The following is a 20,268-nucleotide window of genomic DNA, read 5'->3' as shown; positions in this document are numbered from 1 at the left end:
AAATACCTTCCTAATCACAAGATATTACAGATATTTGTTTCACTTTTTTTTTTTTTTTTTAAACAAAGCACTGTAAAAATCAGTGCTTTATCTGTAGATTTCAGTAGTTTTATTCTACCCACTCCTCCCCATCTCCTTTTTAGGTGTTATCCAAGAGTACTAAACCCCCCATACTATTGAATTATTCAAAGAAAGACAAAAAACTATTACCAACTGTACTTATTTTTATATGTATTTTACTACTTAGTAACGTTCAGGACTGTGGGAAGTAATGTAAGCGTCAATTTCACTATTTCAACACAGTGTGAGAAACCACTGTGCATGTATGTATTTTTCAATGTGTTTAAGCAGTGCGGGGCACCAGAGCTCAAGATTACCCCAGACCAGTGTTGGCTAACCTGTGACACTCTAGGTGTTGTGAAACTACAAGTCCCAGCATACCCTTCCAGCAATAAGCTGCTATATATTGGCAAAGCATGCTGGGACTTGTAGTTTCACAAACACCTGGAGTGTCAAAGGTTAGCCAACACTGCCCCAGACTGTGGGAACAATCTCTATGCATTAGCTTTCATATCCACAAAATAGTCAAAAAGCAGCTTTCACGGGATATGGGATAGAGTTCTGCTGGGCTTCTCAAATGAGCAATTCCATATATTCCAACCTATCCCACAGTTTAAAACATTTTATTTTTTCAAAAAACTTTACTCACAATTTACATTTACCCCAAGTGTAATTTGCTTTCCATACTCTATTTGACATGCGATCTCTTGTACTGGAAATCAGATCTGAGGAGCAGGATCTGCCCCAGGAGGAGATGGCAGTACTCCCCTAGACAGACAATTATTTTCATCTTTCCACTGGAAGCCAGAATACATGTCTAGTTGTGTTTCTCAAACTCACAAAATTAATCTTATGCATTCATGAATTTTGCAGACATCTGCTCATTTACAGGCTGCAAATAATGTGGATATTCTTTATATCTGCAAAACTGTGTCCACCAACCGCATATCAAGGTGAACTCCTATTTTTTGCTAGTTGGAATTGCCACCATAATGCATCTACTTTCTGGGTTTTCAGATCCCCCTGCAGGAAACTGTAGAGACATCACTTTAAAGTTCAACCTAACAATTTATAAAATACAACTATTTATAGCCTCATTTATGTGATTGCATGGTCACTATTGCATATTTGAATGTTTTTTTTAGCTCCCATATAAACTGCAGGCTCAAGTCAAGGTAGATGCCATGTAGACAAAAGTGTATCTAAGACTCTCCCACTTGACCCTCTATTGTCCAGTTGAATTGTGTGTGATCCAATATCTACTAGTAGAGGGGCGCTCACAGACAGAAGCCGCAGCCGATTGTAGTAATGATGAGAGCAATTCCATTGTCAAAGAATGTTGCCACTAACAGCCACCTACATGCTCTCACTTACCTGTAACCAGAGTCTACAAACAATGGACCTTCACCTGAGGAATGTATACACCGGCCTGGATCACATTCCAGAACAAGAAAAGATATTCTCTTCACAGGAATCAGGGAAGACTTCTGTCAGTCGATTGACCAGCAGAAGTCAGTGGCATAAGGGTTGTTGTACCTCAAGGCACACAACCTTGATTAAAGGTCACCCAGATAAAAGATCATAGTGATCTACTGTAGCCACAGTAAAACCATGGGCATCATTCATAAACATCCTACACATGGTGGATAGGATGAAGGAGCGTTGTTCCATGAATGCAAATCAAAGAAACCTGCAATGCACTGAGCAGATTGAACCGTGAGAGGAAAGCTTGATGTTGTACCCCTCTGAGAGATTATCTCCCATACCAAGGGTCCATTGCTACTTGCTAATAATACCACCCCAAACTGTCAGGGCTGGCGCAAGGGGGTTGAAGGGTGTCATGCTGAAGCAGTCTTGGACCCTTGTTCATTCAACTGTCAGCAGGCTTGTGGACAGCCCTCACAGAAAATTTGTTGTACTCCATATTTGATGAGAGATTTCCCCATTTACTGTTGAGCTGCTGACAAAAGGACCCAAAATAGAAAAATGGTACCAACTCCCCTGCAGCTTTGTTAATATGTTTAAGCTCAAATCCAGAGCTTTTCATGAAAGGAAAGAATTGCTATGAACCCCTTTGGCTCAAAATTTAGTGAGCAGATCTTGCCTAGAGGGCAAAACTGACAGCTAATGGGGACAGAATAAGGACTTCACAAATGTAGAAATAAGACTTCACAATTTAAGATTCTAAGAGTGGGAGCTAAGGAGGGGGCATAGATGGAAAGTCCTTTAGTTTTTTTTCCCCAATCAGTCCAAGGACCGTGCAGAAGGTCTCCATACACTAGTTTACAGCCTTTAGCAGTCACTACATCAGGACAGGTTTAGTGGTGTACCTGGACAGTCATGGGTGAGGTCAACTGCTGTCAATTTTCACTATTTTACAAAAGTATCTTCTGATAAAGGAGAAAGCAGAAGTAGAGAAGGGAGGATTAAAAGGTGGGAAGGAGATGGGAGTAGAAGAACCTCTCGAGCAATGGTATAAGAAACCCAGAAGTGGTATACAAATATGACTGGGAAGGTATCGGAGCAAAAGAAAGGAAAATACCATTCAATAGAGTCCATGGACCCAGAGTTTTATGAAATGAAACTGATGAGTTCCATAGGAACCAGATCTCATATGAACCAGACCCTGAGGGTAGTCAGGTTAGAAGGGATTAGGATCTTTCAAGAGCCAGCAATGAGACAGGTAGTGGCACTCATAACATATCTGACAAATTTAGTAAGATGCTTTGGCACATCTGAGAGTGTGAGGGGCAGTAAGAAACATTTGGGGTAGAAAGACATGAGTCAGATAAAGAGTTTACAAGAGAATGGACATCTGACCCGAATCTCCATGAAGGGCCAGGCAAGTCCACCACATATCTAGAAAGGAACCAGCCTCTTGACAGCACCTCCAGCATACAGGGAAGGATCTTGGTTAAAACTTGTGCAGTTTGGTTGGGAAAAGGTATCACCAGTACAACAGTTTGAGTTTTCTTTAATACATACATTGATAGAAGATTTGGCAACTTCTAACCAAATATCTGACCAATCCTCTCCGTCCAGTTCCTCACCCATATTCCTTTCCAAATTTTTTCATGACGAGGTTTCAAAGATGCAACCTACGTTAAGGAGGAGTGGTACGGGGACGAGGGACTAACCATCCAAAGATATTCAAATGAGGTTAGAGACCTAGCAGACATCCTGGTCATTGATAAATGAAAAGCTAGACTCAAAAAGGTAGAATGCTTTTACTATGTTTATACACACATATAAAAAGCAAAACTGAAACAAAACATGCTGCTGTAACATACATTTTCTGATTAGCAAATTGGCTGCTAATTAACAAAACTATACAGTATTCTACTACAGAAGTAAAATGATGGATACGGAAATAAAGTTCATGTAATATTACTTTGTTACCAGCAGCATTTACATTTTGGAGTATTATATTTTCTGAGCTAGGCCCTGTTTTTCAGTTACATTTTGTTCCCTTGAAGCATTTGTAAGGTGCTGTGTAAGCCCAGATCTGAGGGAAGGGCACACAGGCCCTGGTCTAAGGTAGCAGAAGTGTAGGTGAGGAACTCTGCAGACTTATTTTTATTTTAGCAATTCATTATTATTTACATTTGGGGTGATATAGGGCATACTTATTTAACGTTAATTCAGATAGGATGCAGTGGAGAGTTGGGAGCAGAGCGAGAGATACAGCTGCTGGATGGCACAGAAGAAAGATGGCACAGAAGAAAAAAGGCACCAGGGCGGCCATGTTAAAAACATAAATCCAGTACTGATGTGAAGCCCTTGTGCACCCTCTCCCTTGCACACATTCCCCCCCCCCTCTCCCCCAGCACACACCAGTTGGAAAACCTTGGTTACAGGCAAACACCAGGGTGCCAAGCAAGATCACCTAGCAACCATAGTTTTATATATACTTTTGTATCTGGAAATAAGGCAACAGATGTTTGTTTTTATATATCTATGGTTATTTTGGCAAATCTGTACAGAAGAGATGTTGGGTTTCTAATTAATACAAATTCAATCTTCTCTCGATGTTGAGATAACATGTGTGTTAGACCTGTTAAACTAACAAACCCTAAAGCCTCACCACATCCTGCAACCATGGAATAATTCCCTTGAGTTACATAACCAAGCAGGACTCTGCTACAGTGGGTGGTGACCTCCGGCAGAGGACTCGGCCACAGTCCTAGAGTCAGCCCTACGTCGGACAAGACCACACTGGTTTCTGTTTTCTTGGAATCCTGGTTCAACTTTGCTTTAGCTTTTGCTTTCTTTCTGTCCTTTTTAAGTTTCAATACTTTATTCTTGAAAGGGTCACTGTGTTTAGGCTCCTGGGGACCAGGGAATGATTTTTCTTTTTGCAAGTGAAGCAGATCTTGCTCGGATGGAATGCAGATCAGAGAGTGGAGCTCTGGACTTCCCTTCGTCAACATGGACAGTCTGACCCACACCAAGGATCTTGGGAAGTCTCTGAGAACATCATTTACCATATTAGACATTTCCTGGGATGACGACTCATTTGCTCTCTGACCTCCACGTCCAAATGTATCATAACAGGTAGAAAGCATCCTCAGGACCTTTTTATTCCTAAAAAAAAACCAAAAACACAGCAAGACATGACTACGAATGTTGAGTTAGGATATGGTTTAAAAAAAAATATAAAGAAACTTTTTCCTGCTTTGCCGAGCCCTATAAAATATAAACAAAAGTTTGTGTCTTTAAAAACACAAAGATCAGTGTTCCTTATATCTTTCTAGCCTAACTGCATTACAAATACAACAAAATGAAATATTGGGAAGGTTTGATTTGACCGACCTTAATACAGAGAAACCTCTTGCACATTTTGCATCGTCTTCCTGTACATTCTGGGTCTCAATGGTGACTGCAGAGCTGGTGTCCATCTTCAGTTCATCCTGAGGTTCTATCTGGGAACCACAAGGGTCCTCTTTAGCTTCCAGCTCATCCTCCTCTCGCTGTTTAACTGCATCGACTTTAATCCCAGTTCTAGCCCGAATCTCCCACTCCCTTGTGAGCGGATCCCAGGGACAGCAGAAAGGAGCCAGTATACCATGCTTGATGAAGTTTGTGCGCTTTGCAGGTGGACGTCTAATGAATAAAGTAGAAACCCCCCCCAAAAAAAATTGACATTTTTGCTTGTTTGTGACTTCAAAACAAAAGCAACATTATTATTAATTGGTCGATTTTGTACATGAACATTATGCAAATTGTGGTGACTTGGTGGCTGCAGGACGAAGTGTGAAAAACAATGCATCTAGGTCATGTATTCTCTTTAATGTTCGGTGACGAAAAGCAAACACAATCTTGTAGTCTTAAAATAATTTTTTGTTTATCTTCATAGATATAAAAACTATAAATAATGCAAAACAATAGACCAATCCACGTAAACGTCTTGCAGCAGATGGCATTGGTTCCCATCATTGGTGAATAGGAGTAGGGAGATAGATCCAGTTAGTTAAAACAAATAGCTATTTAAAGGGTGGGTGGGAATGTCCACCTGTGAGATGGACAGCTGCCACATTGGGAGTTTTCTTTTTCTTCTCCATAAACACATTTAGAGGGACATGTATAAAGACTAGTGCACAGAAATATCTAAGTTTTAGGTTTTAAATTAGCAAACTAAAGAATCTCCCTCTGGTGCGCATTCTGTCTCTTGTGCACCAGTTTTCATAAGTGTCCCATTAAGAATATAAAAGGATGAACCAATGTCTTATGTCAACACATAGTGACACACCCTCCTAAGCATCTCACCCCCCTGCCCCTCCCCCAAAATGGCAATAGATTTGGACATACAGCAATTCGGACAGATTTAGTTAATATTTTAGCACTTCAGTTATTGTGTATAATTATATGATGTTTGATACATATTAACTTACAAATAACGCTTTACTTGCCCTATTAGAACGTTCAGGCAATACAGCAAATTATTAGCCAAACCCAGTAACCCCGGCTGCAGTGTCATGTGACAAGAGGGAGAATTTACCTGGTATATTTGGCTAGCAAATGAGCCTCAGTCTCCTGTGCTGACTGGACACCAGCTGGGGTGTCGGGAAAGTCCCCAGGAACGAATGGAGCTCCCATATACTGGGAGTGCTGCAATCCTTGCTGTAAGCCGCCCACTCTGACACCTCTATAAATCTGAGATTTCATTATAAGAGATTACTCGTTGCACCATCTATACTTGTACTGTTAGAGACAAAGATCACACACTCACCAGAGGAATCCAGAGAGCCATGCCCCAGCCTTTAGGCATACAAACGTCCCAGCCACTTCCCCACCCTGGACGGTCTCGTCCTGTGACTTTACCAGGCTGCTGGATTAGTAGGACTGGTATCTTGGATTCACCGTTACCGAGATCCAGCTGTGAGCCAGGTACGAGGAGCTCGCTTCTGAGCCTGTTAATTTCCTGTAATAGGTCATGGTTTTGGGAACGGGAAAAAAAAAAACCAAAAAAAAAACCCAAAACACAGTAATTCACTTATGTTTAACATAATTGTGTGTGTTTGGCATTTTCAGCCAATAAAGATTATTCATCACTTAACGTTATAAATGAAAAGCCAAATGTATGAAAAGTCAGTGATGTGTGATATGGTCTCATTACATAGAGCAATATGGTAATGGTGACTTACATATCTATAGGTGAACTATAATTGTTTCTATGTAGGCAGGGTCAATAAATAAGCACATAAACATATTTACACGCGCACATGCTCTATGCTCACCCCGTGTACCCTTATTTTAATAAACAGTAAAAAGTTCTCAGGTACATCATATCATCCATCCCAGATACAGAGTGTTCTGTAGGATTTCTAGACAATCACCTGTTCAGGTATTTTATTATCGGACACATGTGAGCGAATGTCAGCAGACCAGATAAGACTTTCAGTGCACTCCACCGGAACACCAGCCACCGCCAAGGACCTCGCTTTGCCTCCATCTGGAAAAAAAACAAAGAGAAAAGACGCATTCTGTCCATAAACAGACAAACTCTGCCGGGTACTGCGCATCACTCCACATTCACATCAGAGGCAGACGGCACGTGGTTAAAATGATATGCTGCAATTTGTAGTTTACCAATAGCTGTTATTAGCATTACAGCTCTAAGGCAAGAGCCTGACTAAAACTGGCTACATATGGAATAGGCGCTAAATTTGAACTAGGTCTGGCCAACTGGCTCTTAGGCCAAGCAGGCAAATCTGGACAAATGGGGCAAGGTCAATGAGGTCACTATATACCTACATATACAGGTCGATATCGGTCATCTGACGGGATTTACAGCTATGCTCGATAACTGTATGAATGCTTACCCTCTGAGCATTATTGGGGTCATATCATTTGGGGGCACACATATGGTTTAACCACATATTACAGGGTGTGGGGTCATCATTAGAGCAATGTATTTATACTCCCTGAAAAACTACAAATCAAAACCACTTCAATACCATCTACCATCAGCTGAGACCAGTGTCAACATTTCTGATTAGGAGGACAGGAAACCTAACACACAGAGTCTGGACCCATGTTATCTTATTTAAAACACAAACAAGATTTAAAAGAAAACGAATAAAACAAACAAAAAAACAAAACAGACAATACTTTAGTAATTGGCTTTGCCAGGATTTGAACCTGGTCATCTGTATGGAAAGACAGAGGCTCCCACCGAGCACAAAGCCATCAGCAGAAACTTACTCCTTCTCAAGTCTACGAACATGACAAGTCCACATTTCTACATGGCTACAAGTAAATAAAAGGAGGTTCACCTTCATATTTATCTAGATTCGGCAAAGTTTTTGTCCTCTTATTAGGCAAGTTGAGTCTTGGATCCCCGACCGTGAGGCCCAAAATGGTTCCGGATGGCATCTGTGCTGGAGATTCTATCCCTGGGAAGAGTGCAAAACAAGTAAGGAGGAGATTATAAAAATATTGCGTCAAAGTAATGAAATGAAGACATTAATTTCTGTTAAATCAGTTGCCGCAGAAGTCTAAGAAAGAAGCGTTCCAAACAGATTGACGGTGCCAAAAACTAGGACAACTGTAGGGCAGGGATGTGGGGTAAGAGGCGAGATGCATGGGACCTCTGGTCATGTTCAGCAGGCAGTCTGTAAACATTAGACCTCATTTACAAAGCACGATGGGTGCACAGCACAACACACCTTCATTTTGCCCGTGCATAAAAAAAGTGCAGACCTTCTTTTCGCTCGCAAGAAGACACCTCCACCAACCACTGCCTTGTTTTATGGGCAGGAGAGAAAACATAAAGAAGTGCAGAAATGTAACGTCACATTAAAAGTCCAACTTCCTACCACGTCCCCTCAGCACATTAGGACTGTATTACACGGCACTATTATTTGAAGCTTATTTCCACACTGCGAAAAGTGTACCTAGGAATTGTGTGTCTGCTAAAGTGTAACTAGACAGCACAAAATACATCCCATTAAACGTATAGGGTGAGACCACTCCCATCTGTGCCAGCTCAGACCTGGTGCAAATATAAAGGACATTTGTGGGATGGAAACAGCAGATTTTTCCCTCTGTACAAGTCAACTAATAAAATAAAAATAAATAAGAATTACAATAGAGTCTATAGGCAGAAAAAGAAGCTGTACAAACAGAGAAGGACACTCCCGGCAACACCAGATATCAAACATCTCATGTTGTCAACTTATTGGAATGGTCACAGATTGGAGAATTGTTATTAGTAGCTCATATATAAAGCAATATTTTTGGTTTATTATATAAACATTTTTATTGCAGTAACAAATCAAATAAAAATCTCAAAACATCTCGTATAGCACAAAGAGAAATGGTGAATCTGGGTACATTACAAAGCACTAAGAAAAAACAATAAACTGTGTCCAAAACGAATGAACACAACATTGTCAATATTTTAGGCTTAGTGGTCTTAAAGCAAAGATTCCCACCATTATGCATTGCAGTTTAATCATGGACATATTTACATGGTTTTCTAACAATTTCTCACAACTAAAAAAAGACAACTAAACCGCAAAAAGTAATAGCGTTGTTTAAAGTCAAAAGCAGAACGTGTAATAAGATAATCAGGTCTTTTATGCAACCTGATAGATGTGCTCAAGATATGGTGCTGTGTCTATTATACGATTTCCTATTTATTCCTTCCTAAATTGTTCGCTCTTGTGAACAGGGAGGGTCTCCCCTTTTTGTCTCAAGCTATGTTCTATAATTATTATCAATGAAGTTCTCAAAATCAATAAAGTTCTCAAAAGTTTGTTTTGCCTCAGTGCTGCAGCGCACATTAATAAGTTACAACAAGATGAAATACGAGGATAGGATTTATACCTTGCAGTAACTGGAACAAGGATTCCTGGCGCTTATGAAGTAGAACGTTATCTGGATTCTTGCAATAATCTGCCCACCAGCTGTGGGGTCCGGAATTTTCAACTTCCTGAAAAAAAAAAAAAAAAAAAATAAAAAAAAAAAAAAAAAAAATCGCAATTAAAAAAACACGTTTGTAGTACAAGATCTACAAGATTAGAGAAAGCCTGTGCATGACAAGCATTGGGATATATCATCATCATCATTTTATTTATATAGCGCCACTAATTCCGCAGCGCTGTACAGAGAACTCACTCACATCAGTCCCTGCCACATTGGGGCTTACAGTCTAAATTCCCTAACATACACACACACACACACACACACACACACACACACACACACACAGGAAGAGAGACACAGACTAGGGTCAGTTTGTTAGCAGCCAATTAACCAACCAGTATGGTTTTTTTTTTGGAGTGTGGGAGGAAACCAGAGCACCTGGAGGAAACCCACGCAAACACGGGGAGAACATACAAACTCCTCATCCCAATGCTTGTCACACACAGGCTGACCCTTCCGTTCTTCCAGAGCAGCCGGTGATGGGATACAATTGTACCGGTCATATACCTGGTCAATTTGATCACAATTCGGTGATACCCCCACCTCCTCCAATTACCATTTAGCTGATATTTACTACACACTGGCTAACTGTGTAATGTTTGTATGTTCTCCGGTGTTTGCCTGGGTTTCTTATTCCCTGGGAGGTGTTGTGTAATATGGTTATTATTGTAAACTCCAGGCCTGATGTGCTTGTATAGATTTCTGTGCCTGTACACAAGTGTGCGGGATATGTTGACATTCTATAAATAAAACAGATAGGAGAATTCAAGTAGATAATGTGCTCTTACGTTATGAAGGGGAGCAGCGCGCAGAGCATCGGTGAGCACGCAGTGGGAGAGGGGGCCGACCAGCCGATATCGCACAAATTCCATGGTCAGATCCCTGGATAGCAAAGAACACGGATTGAGAATCAGCATGGAAAAGCTAAAAGATTGGTTCCCCTAATTGCATTTGGTGCTCTGCAGCAAACAGCCACAAGCCAATTAGGTTGAAATCTGGCAAGATGGCAGACAAATAGTTACACCAAATTCCCTAACAAATACTCAAACTGTCTAATGAAAAAAAAAAAAAAAAAAAGGTAAAAAAAGATAAAAATTAAAAGATGTTCATTCCTAGGTACCGAATGCTGATGGTTGTTTGTGTTGATGTCCACCGATAAGGTTCAGGGATAGCCCTTGTTCCATCACCGATTATCTTTTTCACAGGAACATCCTTTTCTCCTTCCTTGTCCTGCAGTTTCCTCTTCTTTCCTGCCCTCTTCACACCTGCTGGTCTCTCTTCCTGGGTAGGAACCAGAGCCGATTGTATTGATGTCTTCTGAGAAGGTTCTGGGATAGCTGTTGTTCCATCACTGATGACCTTCACTGGGACAGCCTCTTCTCCTTTGTCATCCTGCAGTTTCCTCTTCACACCTTTCGGTCTCTCTTCCTGGGCAGGAAGAGGTGCTGGCTCCAGGGTGCAGACCGCATTATCTGGTCTGTCTTCACATCCACACACCAGCCTGAGCTCCTGCAAGACATCCTGAGAAATACAAAGTTTGAAATTGCTACCATTACAATAAAATAAAGCGATGGCAAAGTTACAAGAAGTATTCACTGTCTAACCACAGAGACATGAAAACACAGCGTACAGTGAAGACAACAATAAGATGACAGCATTTCATTTCCTACAGCTTTTGGTGAAATCAAGTGAAACAATATTTATTCAGGATCAAACAGAAAAGTGCACTAACCCATAGCAACAAGACATTACTTTCATTGTTTAACACACGAGCAAAGCTCGGGGCTGCAGGATAATGCACAGTTAACCTGTATAGGAACAGCATACATGACCAGCAAATGTATCTTTGTATCAGTCTTAATGACCAGTCATTTTTTGAGATTATATTTTATTTTTGTTTTATACCCACACTGCTCTGGACCAATTGCATAATGTTACTATTGGTAAGTTAGTAGTTTTCAAAATACCTTTATAAATTCCCTTACTAGTTTCACCAAGTTTACCCACGTTTAGGGATACATCAGTTCTACATAATGTGAGTTATGTGGCATTCTGCTCAATAGGAGAAGGATATTTTAAGTGTGTTTATATATTCTATATACAAACGTAAAATATCTCCTTATATTTGGTGACCAGTGAGGTCACGGCTCATTTCCATGATAAATTATTTTCTCCAAAGCCAAATAGACACAATCATTGTTATTTGATTGTAACCTCCTCTTCCCAACAACTAGAGGAACCCTATCCCATGGTGGATGGACCGCATCTCCCATTTGGGTTTGGAGAAAAGAATATAAATCACAGTGTTAATCACTAAGTGGGCGAACAAGCAAATCAGTTCTGGACACCAGATTACACTGGTCACCAATAAGCTATCCAGATGAACAAACAGTAATTATCCTTTAATATAGCAGATGATTTAATTTATATTTAAATTATTATTATTAAATTATGATGTTACAGAGAAAACAAAAACTACGAACCATACATTACAATTACTAATAGGGGTGAACTCTATAAACAGTTCTGGACATCCCTGAACTAATCTATGATGAATTTATTAATAGGGACAGAAACACAGATTAGCACAGACATAAGGAGATCGCGTTCTTCTGATCTTTGGATAGTTTTATAGTTACTTGAAGCAGAGTTTGATGACAAATTATAATGAAAGAAATTTTCAAGTGTTACTATGTAGTTATGATGTATCAACTTTATGGATAAGAGATTAGCACAATGCACAGAGACTATGATCTTTGCGTCATTTTATCGGATTAATAAATAACACTGCTCCTATTCATTCATTCTGTCCGGTGAAATAAGTTTCATTAAAGGGACACTTCTAAATTCAGAACCAGGTTTAATAATTGAAGAACTTATACAATTATGATGTGAACAAACCAGTGTGTGAAACTTGAGAATAAGGAACGACGATTTAGACTAGGATTGAGTTAAGAATATGTAAAGACATACTGTGAGTTCTGTGCAGCTATTACATATAATACTATACATCTCTGCCATAACGGCACCATTACCAACCGCTGCTAATGATATATATTCATGACATGGTACCCTAGTGGCTAAGTGAGTCAGCAGTCAGTGCTGGACAACGGACGTCATTATCAGTAGTATGCTATGCAGGAGCTGAGCCTGAATGCACATAAAATTAGTGTGAGTGCAAGCAGCAGGTACAAGAGAAAAACCTTCTCCAACAACGTCTTAAGGAGTGCAGAGAAAGAACGTTTATTTTACTGGGAGATATCTAACAATCGCACTGTGACTGCAATAGGGCATCTTCATGATGTCAGGCAGATCCATTTATAAGTGCTACCTCTTATCACAGAGCCAAAGTGCAAGGATTGCGTAAGATGGCCTGGCGGGCCTATCTCTGATGCAGCCCTGAGAGTGGACGCCCGCTCTTTATGCACCCAGGATAAGAGTGTGACATGGAGGACACCCAAAGCTGCTCTGACCACCAGAGGACAGACCGGTGCTCACCAATTGCTGCAGGTCTGGTGCAGCAACCAAGTGAGCAGTGGGTAACACGGCAAAGAACAGTGACTAAGACAGAACCCCTTCCCCTGTTCTCATTAGGCTCCAAGGCCTGCTTCATGGGAGTGGGAGAGAGAGAGTAGCCCAGAAGGGAGACACCAGGCCAAAGATACTATCACAAAGTAAAAAAAAATTAAATTGAAAGGTAAAGAGACAGTAGAAGAAAACACTGTGACCCTAACGTCACTTCCAACCACACACAACCCCCCCCTTCCCCCATCTCAGGGCTCTGTGAGCTGTATAAATTGTAACACCCTTATATATTACCATAGGGGCTACTCTATATATTTGTACCTGTTTGAGAGCTGGGTGCAGCCAGATCCAGAGCTGCCGATTCTCACACTGTGATTCTGGAACACATCTGGGTTTCCAGATGAAGGTCACTGAACCGAGCGCCCCCACTGGGTACTTGTCAGCTCTGTAGAGGGTCAGGGAGCCCTGACGCTTTCCAGACAGACAAGGGGCCGCTGCAAACGTAGGGCCTGGGGGAGAGAGAACAGAAATTACAACACTATATAAAAGTAATTCTCACCGAAGACACTTCTAATTATTTAAATGTTATTATGCATGAGTTACATGAACACAGCATTTTTTGACAATAGACTAGTTAATGGCATTTAATATGTTGTGTAATGTATATCAAAAAGAGAACAGCAAATCACTAGCAAAGTAGGTCATAATTCTCCCAATAAATATTTCATGTTTATGTAGAACCAACTAAAACAAAGGATTTAAAAGAAAAGTTACATACAGTCTCCTGGTAGTATACAAATACAATAAGCAGCGTTTAATGAACAAAGGTGGCTGAAGACAAAAGACGTAACCGCTCACGAACGCTACCTGTATCTATGCTGCATAGTCTGGACAATGCTTTCAGTAGTTCTTCCTCTTTGCCCATTAACTCCACACAACAGAGGTAAGACTGGTCCTAGGAAGAGGAAGGTGGAGGTAAAACATTGGCACATGGTCCTTGTGTGTTGTGGTGCAGATAGGGACTTTTGAGAGATTGTTTTGCACTAATAAGCATATGGCATTACAAATAGACATATAGTACATATAGAATACAGTATCCAGTTCATTAGACTATAAAAGGCATTAGAGGTTATTCTTTTTTGGCAATAAACAAAAGGAAAAAATGTTTCTAAAGCCTGGTGCTTTTGACCATTCTTTAAGGATTCAATCTCCACCGGGACAACGAACGAGGCCAGACCTGACTTTTCCACCAGGCAACCTAGGCTAGAGCCTAACATCAGGAAAGTTTGGGATAGGGGAGACGTTGGGACACAAACTGCAAAAAGGGAAATGGCTCTATAGCGAGGTATAATCTGCCCAAGCACTGCTTATTTAAGGTAATGTGCAGCTACAAAAATGTATTAGAACTATGGAACTAATATTTAAGGCATTTTGGCGTCATGTTTTATACCTTTCCCCCCAAAGCTCCTTGGATTCCTGTAATGGTGGTAGGGCCATGTGTAACATTATGTGAGAGCTCTTCACTGACTACATCCCTGGGCCCTGATGGTCTTGACATGACGCAGAACAAACCCCAACAACCACAGAAACCCGAGACAGCAGTTACATTAATCCCCAGAAGGAAGAGCAGAGTCACCTGCAGGAGACAGTGATTGGACATGGCCCGATAACATGCTCGGTAACTCTTCATTGTAGGCCGGTCTGCCAGGCAGAACCCCCACTTCTTCAGCATGTGGTACCGCTTTGTGTGCCATATGTGGCTTTCCAGCCATATGTTTTTCCTCTGCCGGCGGTTAAACTCCAACTGTAGATTCCCATGGCGTCTACGCGCTTTGCGACATTTGCTTTTCGGCTGCTCTTTCTTCTGGTGCACTGATTTATCAATCTAAAATAAATAAATAAATGAATAACACAATCTATCGACGGTGGTTGAGCTGTAACACAAAATAAATATTTGCATATTGACCTATAAAGGTCTCTATAATGCCAGGTTCCATGAAGCCTCCCCTCCAACACAGCGTGTTTGACAATAGACTAGATAATGGCATTTAAAAATGTTGTGTAATGCATATCAAAAAGAGATTTATTATAAGTTGTTCTATAGGAATTATACAAAACCTACTCCTACATAGAACTTAACTGTTTAAATTATACATTGGTACAAGCTCTTGTTGCTTTAGTTAGATTTATCCTAATATTCAGAATGTTTGCGATTTTATCTGCAGCCAATTAGAATAGGACTCAGTTATCTTTTCCTTGGGCAGTTTATTTTCATGGTTGGAGCAAAGAATCTTTCTGCCATGGAATCTTAGTGTTACTCTGCAACAAAACCCTCCCATAATGTATTACACAAAATATTTTAAAATAAATTATCCATTTTACTCCAACCGCATAGATTATTCTCAGACACACTTCTAACCCCAGTCTTCCCACCAGAATAGAATGTAGATTATGCACATTCCAGTGATACAGTCATGCAACAACTGAGAAGGGTCTGTTAGGTTAAAGGTCAGAAGAGAAATCCCTTGCAACCAAATGACAAAGGTTTTCTAATAATTCTCTAGAACAGAATGAACCCATGCTATATTTTACCAATTTAGAATTTAAATAAATGTACATGTGTTCATCATTTGAGACAGAAAGAAAAGCTAATCCGGGTGTTTGAGGTCTACACTACAATAAGGAAAGGAGCAGGATAGAGAGGGTAACAGTCTGTTAGTAAAGATTATCTAACACTATAGCCTTAAGAGACAATATTCTTTGCAGATCTCAAAGCTAATTGACTGATTATCGGGTAATATTGTACTGGTAATGCCTTTTAGCAGCCACACAGCTCAGTGTGCTGCTAGAATATGCCCTTTAGTGAATAGACCCTTAATTAACTAGTTCATCAGCTGAGAGGAAAGAGGATGTATCCTGTGGGGGTTTAGCCATCATTATGTGGAACTGGCCCCATGTAAGCACAGACTAATGTATTTGACTGGCAGCAATGAGTATAGTGACCATGGGGATGTATAGCCTTCATATTAAGGTAAACAGCACCACATTTATAGTTCATGACCTCAATGAATGGAGACAGTACGTCAAGCACTGGAGATAATCTTCCTTCTGCCCGAGATTAAATGATTCCTTGCAGTGTACAAGAGCCGCTTTAAATATCAAGACTGGAGGAGGTGCTAGGTCTAAGTTTTCTGACATTCGATCTGTAATTCTATTTGCCAGGCACTGTGGCTAGAACCATTTACGTATTTAAGTATTCCATAAGATTTTAAAGAGATCTACAGACAGCTCACCGGTAGACTCCAGTGCAGCACAGTAAGGTGGACAGCCTACTATAATAGGGATAATACCAGCAAAAGAGACTACTGGCCAATAATGCCCTGTCTGGGTTAAAGTCCCTTGGCTTTACCTTGGGGCATTATTGGCTGGTATTGCCCTGTTCCGAGGGCCCTATTACTTAAAGATGATATTTTATTAAGCATGGTCGGATGTTCCATACCTATAGAATATTGAGATAGAAAGCTCCCCCTGATAAGTGTCCCCTTAGAAGGTTCTCATACACGTGTAACACCACAAGAACAGTCCAGAAGGTGACCAAAGAAGGATACCTCTTTCTTAGCCATCTCGCGAAGTCTTCTGGGCAGCCGTTTAATGTCATGCCCCATGGCTCGTCTGCGCATGTGTCTGGGTAAAGACTGAAACACCAGGGAGTTGGAAGACTTCTGAGACACGGCCTTAACCATGGCATTGATTTCCGCCGCTCGGGCCTGAGCAAACATTGTCGCTGGGACAATAAAACCCAGTTAATTAGTAGAGAATAGGATAAAAATATAAAGGAAATAAATTAAAATGTACAATATACATATAGATCCTTTAATCTTAATAAGCAATTGCAAAGAAATAAAAAATGCAATACAAGATAGAACGAGCTGGCATAACATTCTTTAAAAAAATGTAAAAAACAAAAACAAAAATAAACCACTGCCATAAAAAGCCTCCAAAACTTATACGCAGTCAAAATCTACAAAATAATGATTTCCACCGTCCCACAGTGACTCAGTTACTTGTTAACTTACTGAATTCACAACGTAAAGCTTTCTAAATAAACAATTTAGGGTGTGGGGGAGGGGTCTTTACCCCTGCACCTCTTTATATATGGCTAGCATTCCTACCTCACATTGCTAGGGTCATGAGTTCGATTCCAGCCAGGACCCTATCTGTGTGGTGTTTGTATTTTCTCCCTGTGTTTGCATCGGTTCCCTCCGGTTTCCCCCCACAGTCAGACATACAAGTTAATACCGATTATTGGTTCAAAACAACTGTACGTATCCCATAGCATGTGGAGCTTATGCCTACACATATAAAAGTGCACACCGCTAGACTGCCCGTTGTCAGCCTGCATAGCAACAAATATGATGGGTTTGCAAACTCATGCTTCCATACTGCTCTCCTGCCTGTCTAATACACCGTAATGTGCTATATTACACAGCACAAAATGGTTAAACCTAGCACTATGCAATATAAAATATAGAATGTATCATGGAGCCAGAACTACTGTTTGGAATCGTGGTTTAGGGAACCACAAAATGATTTATATCATCTACCATCTCACTCACTGTATTTAAAAAACAGGACTTGAGATCTCTCTACGGTCACCGGCCACAAGTCTATTTGGGCTTCGCCTGAAGGGTAAGGTTAACAAGCTGACAACTCTATATTTTCCAGTTGTGTACGATAGCAAAAGTCAGCATAACAAGACTCTGGTTGGCTCCAGCAAGTCCTACGATAAGAAGTTGGAAAGCATTGGTTAACACTACTCTTGGGCACAAGAGGTTTGTGTATACCAGCAGGTAGGCCCTAAGGAAATTTGAGGCCATATGATACAGATGGGGAATCAAGTGCGTACAAGGATTCGAGCCGAGACAGCAGATCCCAAATACTTAAGTTTACAGGTCCCCAGGTCAAATGTTTAATGGCAATTGTATCTGTGTGGTCATCCATGCGTGGGCATTTCTGATTTATAATCCTGAACGAGTTTAGCACATATGATGTAATTTGTGTTCTACTTATGTGGATAATTCCCCTAATTTTGACTGAGTTATACTTGCGTTTGCTTCTTTTTGCATGTTTTCTTTATTTTGTATGTATGTTTTTGTTTTTTTTAAAAAAAACAAATAAAAATATTTGATTGCAAAAAAATAAAAAAAATACAGTATTGTTTAACAAAAGTACATTAGTCACTTTCTCATAATCAGTGAGCTGAGTGATATTGTTTCCAGATATGCAAAGACTGTCAACTCTGTTGTAGAAGCTCTATGGTAGCTAAATCAGAGTTTTGAATATGGTTCAGCAAACAAGGTTTTTAGAAAACTGATTAACAGAATCAGATATTTAACAGAAGCGGGGAACAAAAAAATGTGCAATTATTAAACTACTTAAATTTAGACTGCCCACTGTGCTGCAAGTGCTGCTAATCGCACAGCAATGATTATGTGGGTTAGTAGCCATTAACCTTAGTTAAGCAAGACTGGTTAAGAATTATTAATCTAAATGCATCCAAGCCACAGCTGAGGATGATTAAGAAAACCAAATATCAACCTATGATGATCCAGTTATTGCATACACTTACCGGTGATATATTTTGGAACCTGAGTTGCCTCACTGGGTGCTCCTCTTCCTCTACCTCCTCCTCTAGACTGGAAATGGGGACCAGGTGACTGGTATGTACCCCTCTGTTGCTGTCCAGATGAGCCAGGACTACTGCCTAAAAGAAAAAAAAAAAAAAAGGAATGTAATTGTATTAGCCATGAAGACCTGTGAAGATTGTGATTATAAAGGACAAATTAGAGGATTGACACAATTTGGGTTTTTTTTTATATGGGGAAAGGAGGGTCCAAAATGCAAATAAAAGCCAAAAACTGTGACGAGCATTAACTCTGAATGCCAAACGCAGATTATAGTTACCTCGGTGTGGATGAAAAGCTCCACGTCCTCCATGTTTGGGTGGCCCGTCAGTCTGTTCAAAGCTCACATTGGAGGGTTGATTTCGCATCCGTTTTGCATATTTCTTATCTTTTGCAGTCGACATTGCTTCATTAACTGGAATACTGGAACAATTAAGTAATGTTTTTAGAAAGTAAAGAAAATTTGTTAATAGCAACCAGGACCAGTTTACTTTTTGGACTCGTGAAATTTAGAGTCAATTTATTCTAACTTCATGGGCAATGTGTAATTAAAATTATTCTAGCTTTTAAAAATAATTGTGAAGTTGGAATAATTATGGACCCTAAATTTCATAGTTATTATTATACTTTATATAGCACCAACACATACCACAGCTTTGAAGAGGTGGCAGGTCTTAGGTGGCTCATTACCAGAGGACAATATCAAGCCTAAACACTTACCCAGAACCACTTGAGTTACATAATTTGCAAAGATAAACCAGCCTCCTGTTTTCTTAATAGATATGGTCAACATAACCTTTTCCAAGTAAAGCATCACAGTAGATTACTACATAAGGATATTCCAATTTCATTATAAAATATCTCAACTATGTCACTGAATCCCTCACCATTCACCTGGAGAACAACCTAAGTCAAGAGTCAATATCACTAGGGAAATATCGTTAGCACATCAGAATTTAGCATTATAATAAACATTTCAAACTTTCAAAAAGTGACATCTAAGATCAAATGAAAACATTGTTTCTTATTAACACAGACACATGCTTCAGATGGCACCAAAATATAAACTATACAACAGAGATTGTATTGTAAATATGGGATCCATATTTCCAATACCTTTAGGAGTTCTCCCATAAAGGTATGCACATCTGACAAAGTCAGGGACAGTTTCTAAGCAAAGAGGAGGAGGCGGATAATAAAGAAGGTGAGTTGGTTAGGACCAAGTGATCACAATATATATTTTACACCAATGTCAGTGAACATCTATGCTATTTTCTTTATACACACTAGGCATTAATAAGCATAGACAATATCATCTGTGCATTAAGAGACCATGTAACAACATATATAAGTGTAACATACCAGTTGTGAGTTTGGTAGTGTCGCTCCTGCTCAGTCACTCAGCATTCTGCCAGCATTAACCAGGACCATATACTTCTCACATGGGCGACGCGCCGTGCGTACCAAGCCTCTTTCTGCAACTCCATCTGATAATCTGATTGGTGCATGTGGAGGTGGTATGACGTCATTGGAACGTTTGCCTGGATCTTCCTGACTGCAGCTTCCTATC

The 20,268-nt window shown here is 40.1% G+C and overlaps 1 protein-coding gene across 1 annotated transcript; it reads right to left on the bottom strand.

Moving 5' to 3' along the window:
• Window positions 1-3,300: 3,300 nt before the first annotated feature.
• POP1 (POP1 ribonuclease P/MRP subunit) lies at window positions 3,301-20,156 on the bottom strand. Its single transcript, XM_075213853.1, has 16 exons — window positions 20,061-20,156; window positions 18,979-19,121; window positions 18,644-18,778; window positions 16,623-16,798; window positions 14,651-14,899; window positions 13,882-13,969; window positions 13,336-13,523; window positions 10,610-11,010; window positions 10,278-10,371; window positions 9,391-9,496; window positions 7,836-7,955; window positions 6,897-7,012; window positions 6,290-6,481; window positions 6,059-6,213; window positions 4,873-5,163; window positions 3,301-4,644 (listed from the first exon to the last, which is right to left on the bottom strand). Exons 2-16 carry the CDS (start codon window positions 19,100-19,102, stop codon window positions 4,008-4,010), a joined length of 3,072 nt encoding a protein of 1,023 aa, XP_075069954.1. The 5' UTR covers window positions 19,103-19,121; window positions 20,061-20,156; the 3' UTR covers window positions 3,301-4,007.
• Between the last annotated feature and the right edge of the window lie 112 nt (window positions 20,157-20,268).

Source organism: Mixophyes fleayi, chromosome 5 (assembly GCF_038048845.1).
Source record: "Mixophyes fleayi isolate aMixFle1 chromosome 5, aMixFle1.hap1, whole genome shotgun sequence".
In the NCBI taxonomy this organism is placed as follows: domain Eukaryota; kingdom Metazoa; phylum Chordata; class Amphibia; order Anura; family Limnodynastidae; genus Mixophyes; species Mixophyes fleayi.
This window is presented reverse-complemented; position numbering and strand designations above follow the sequence as displayed.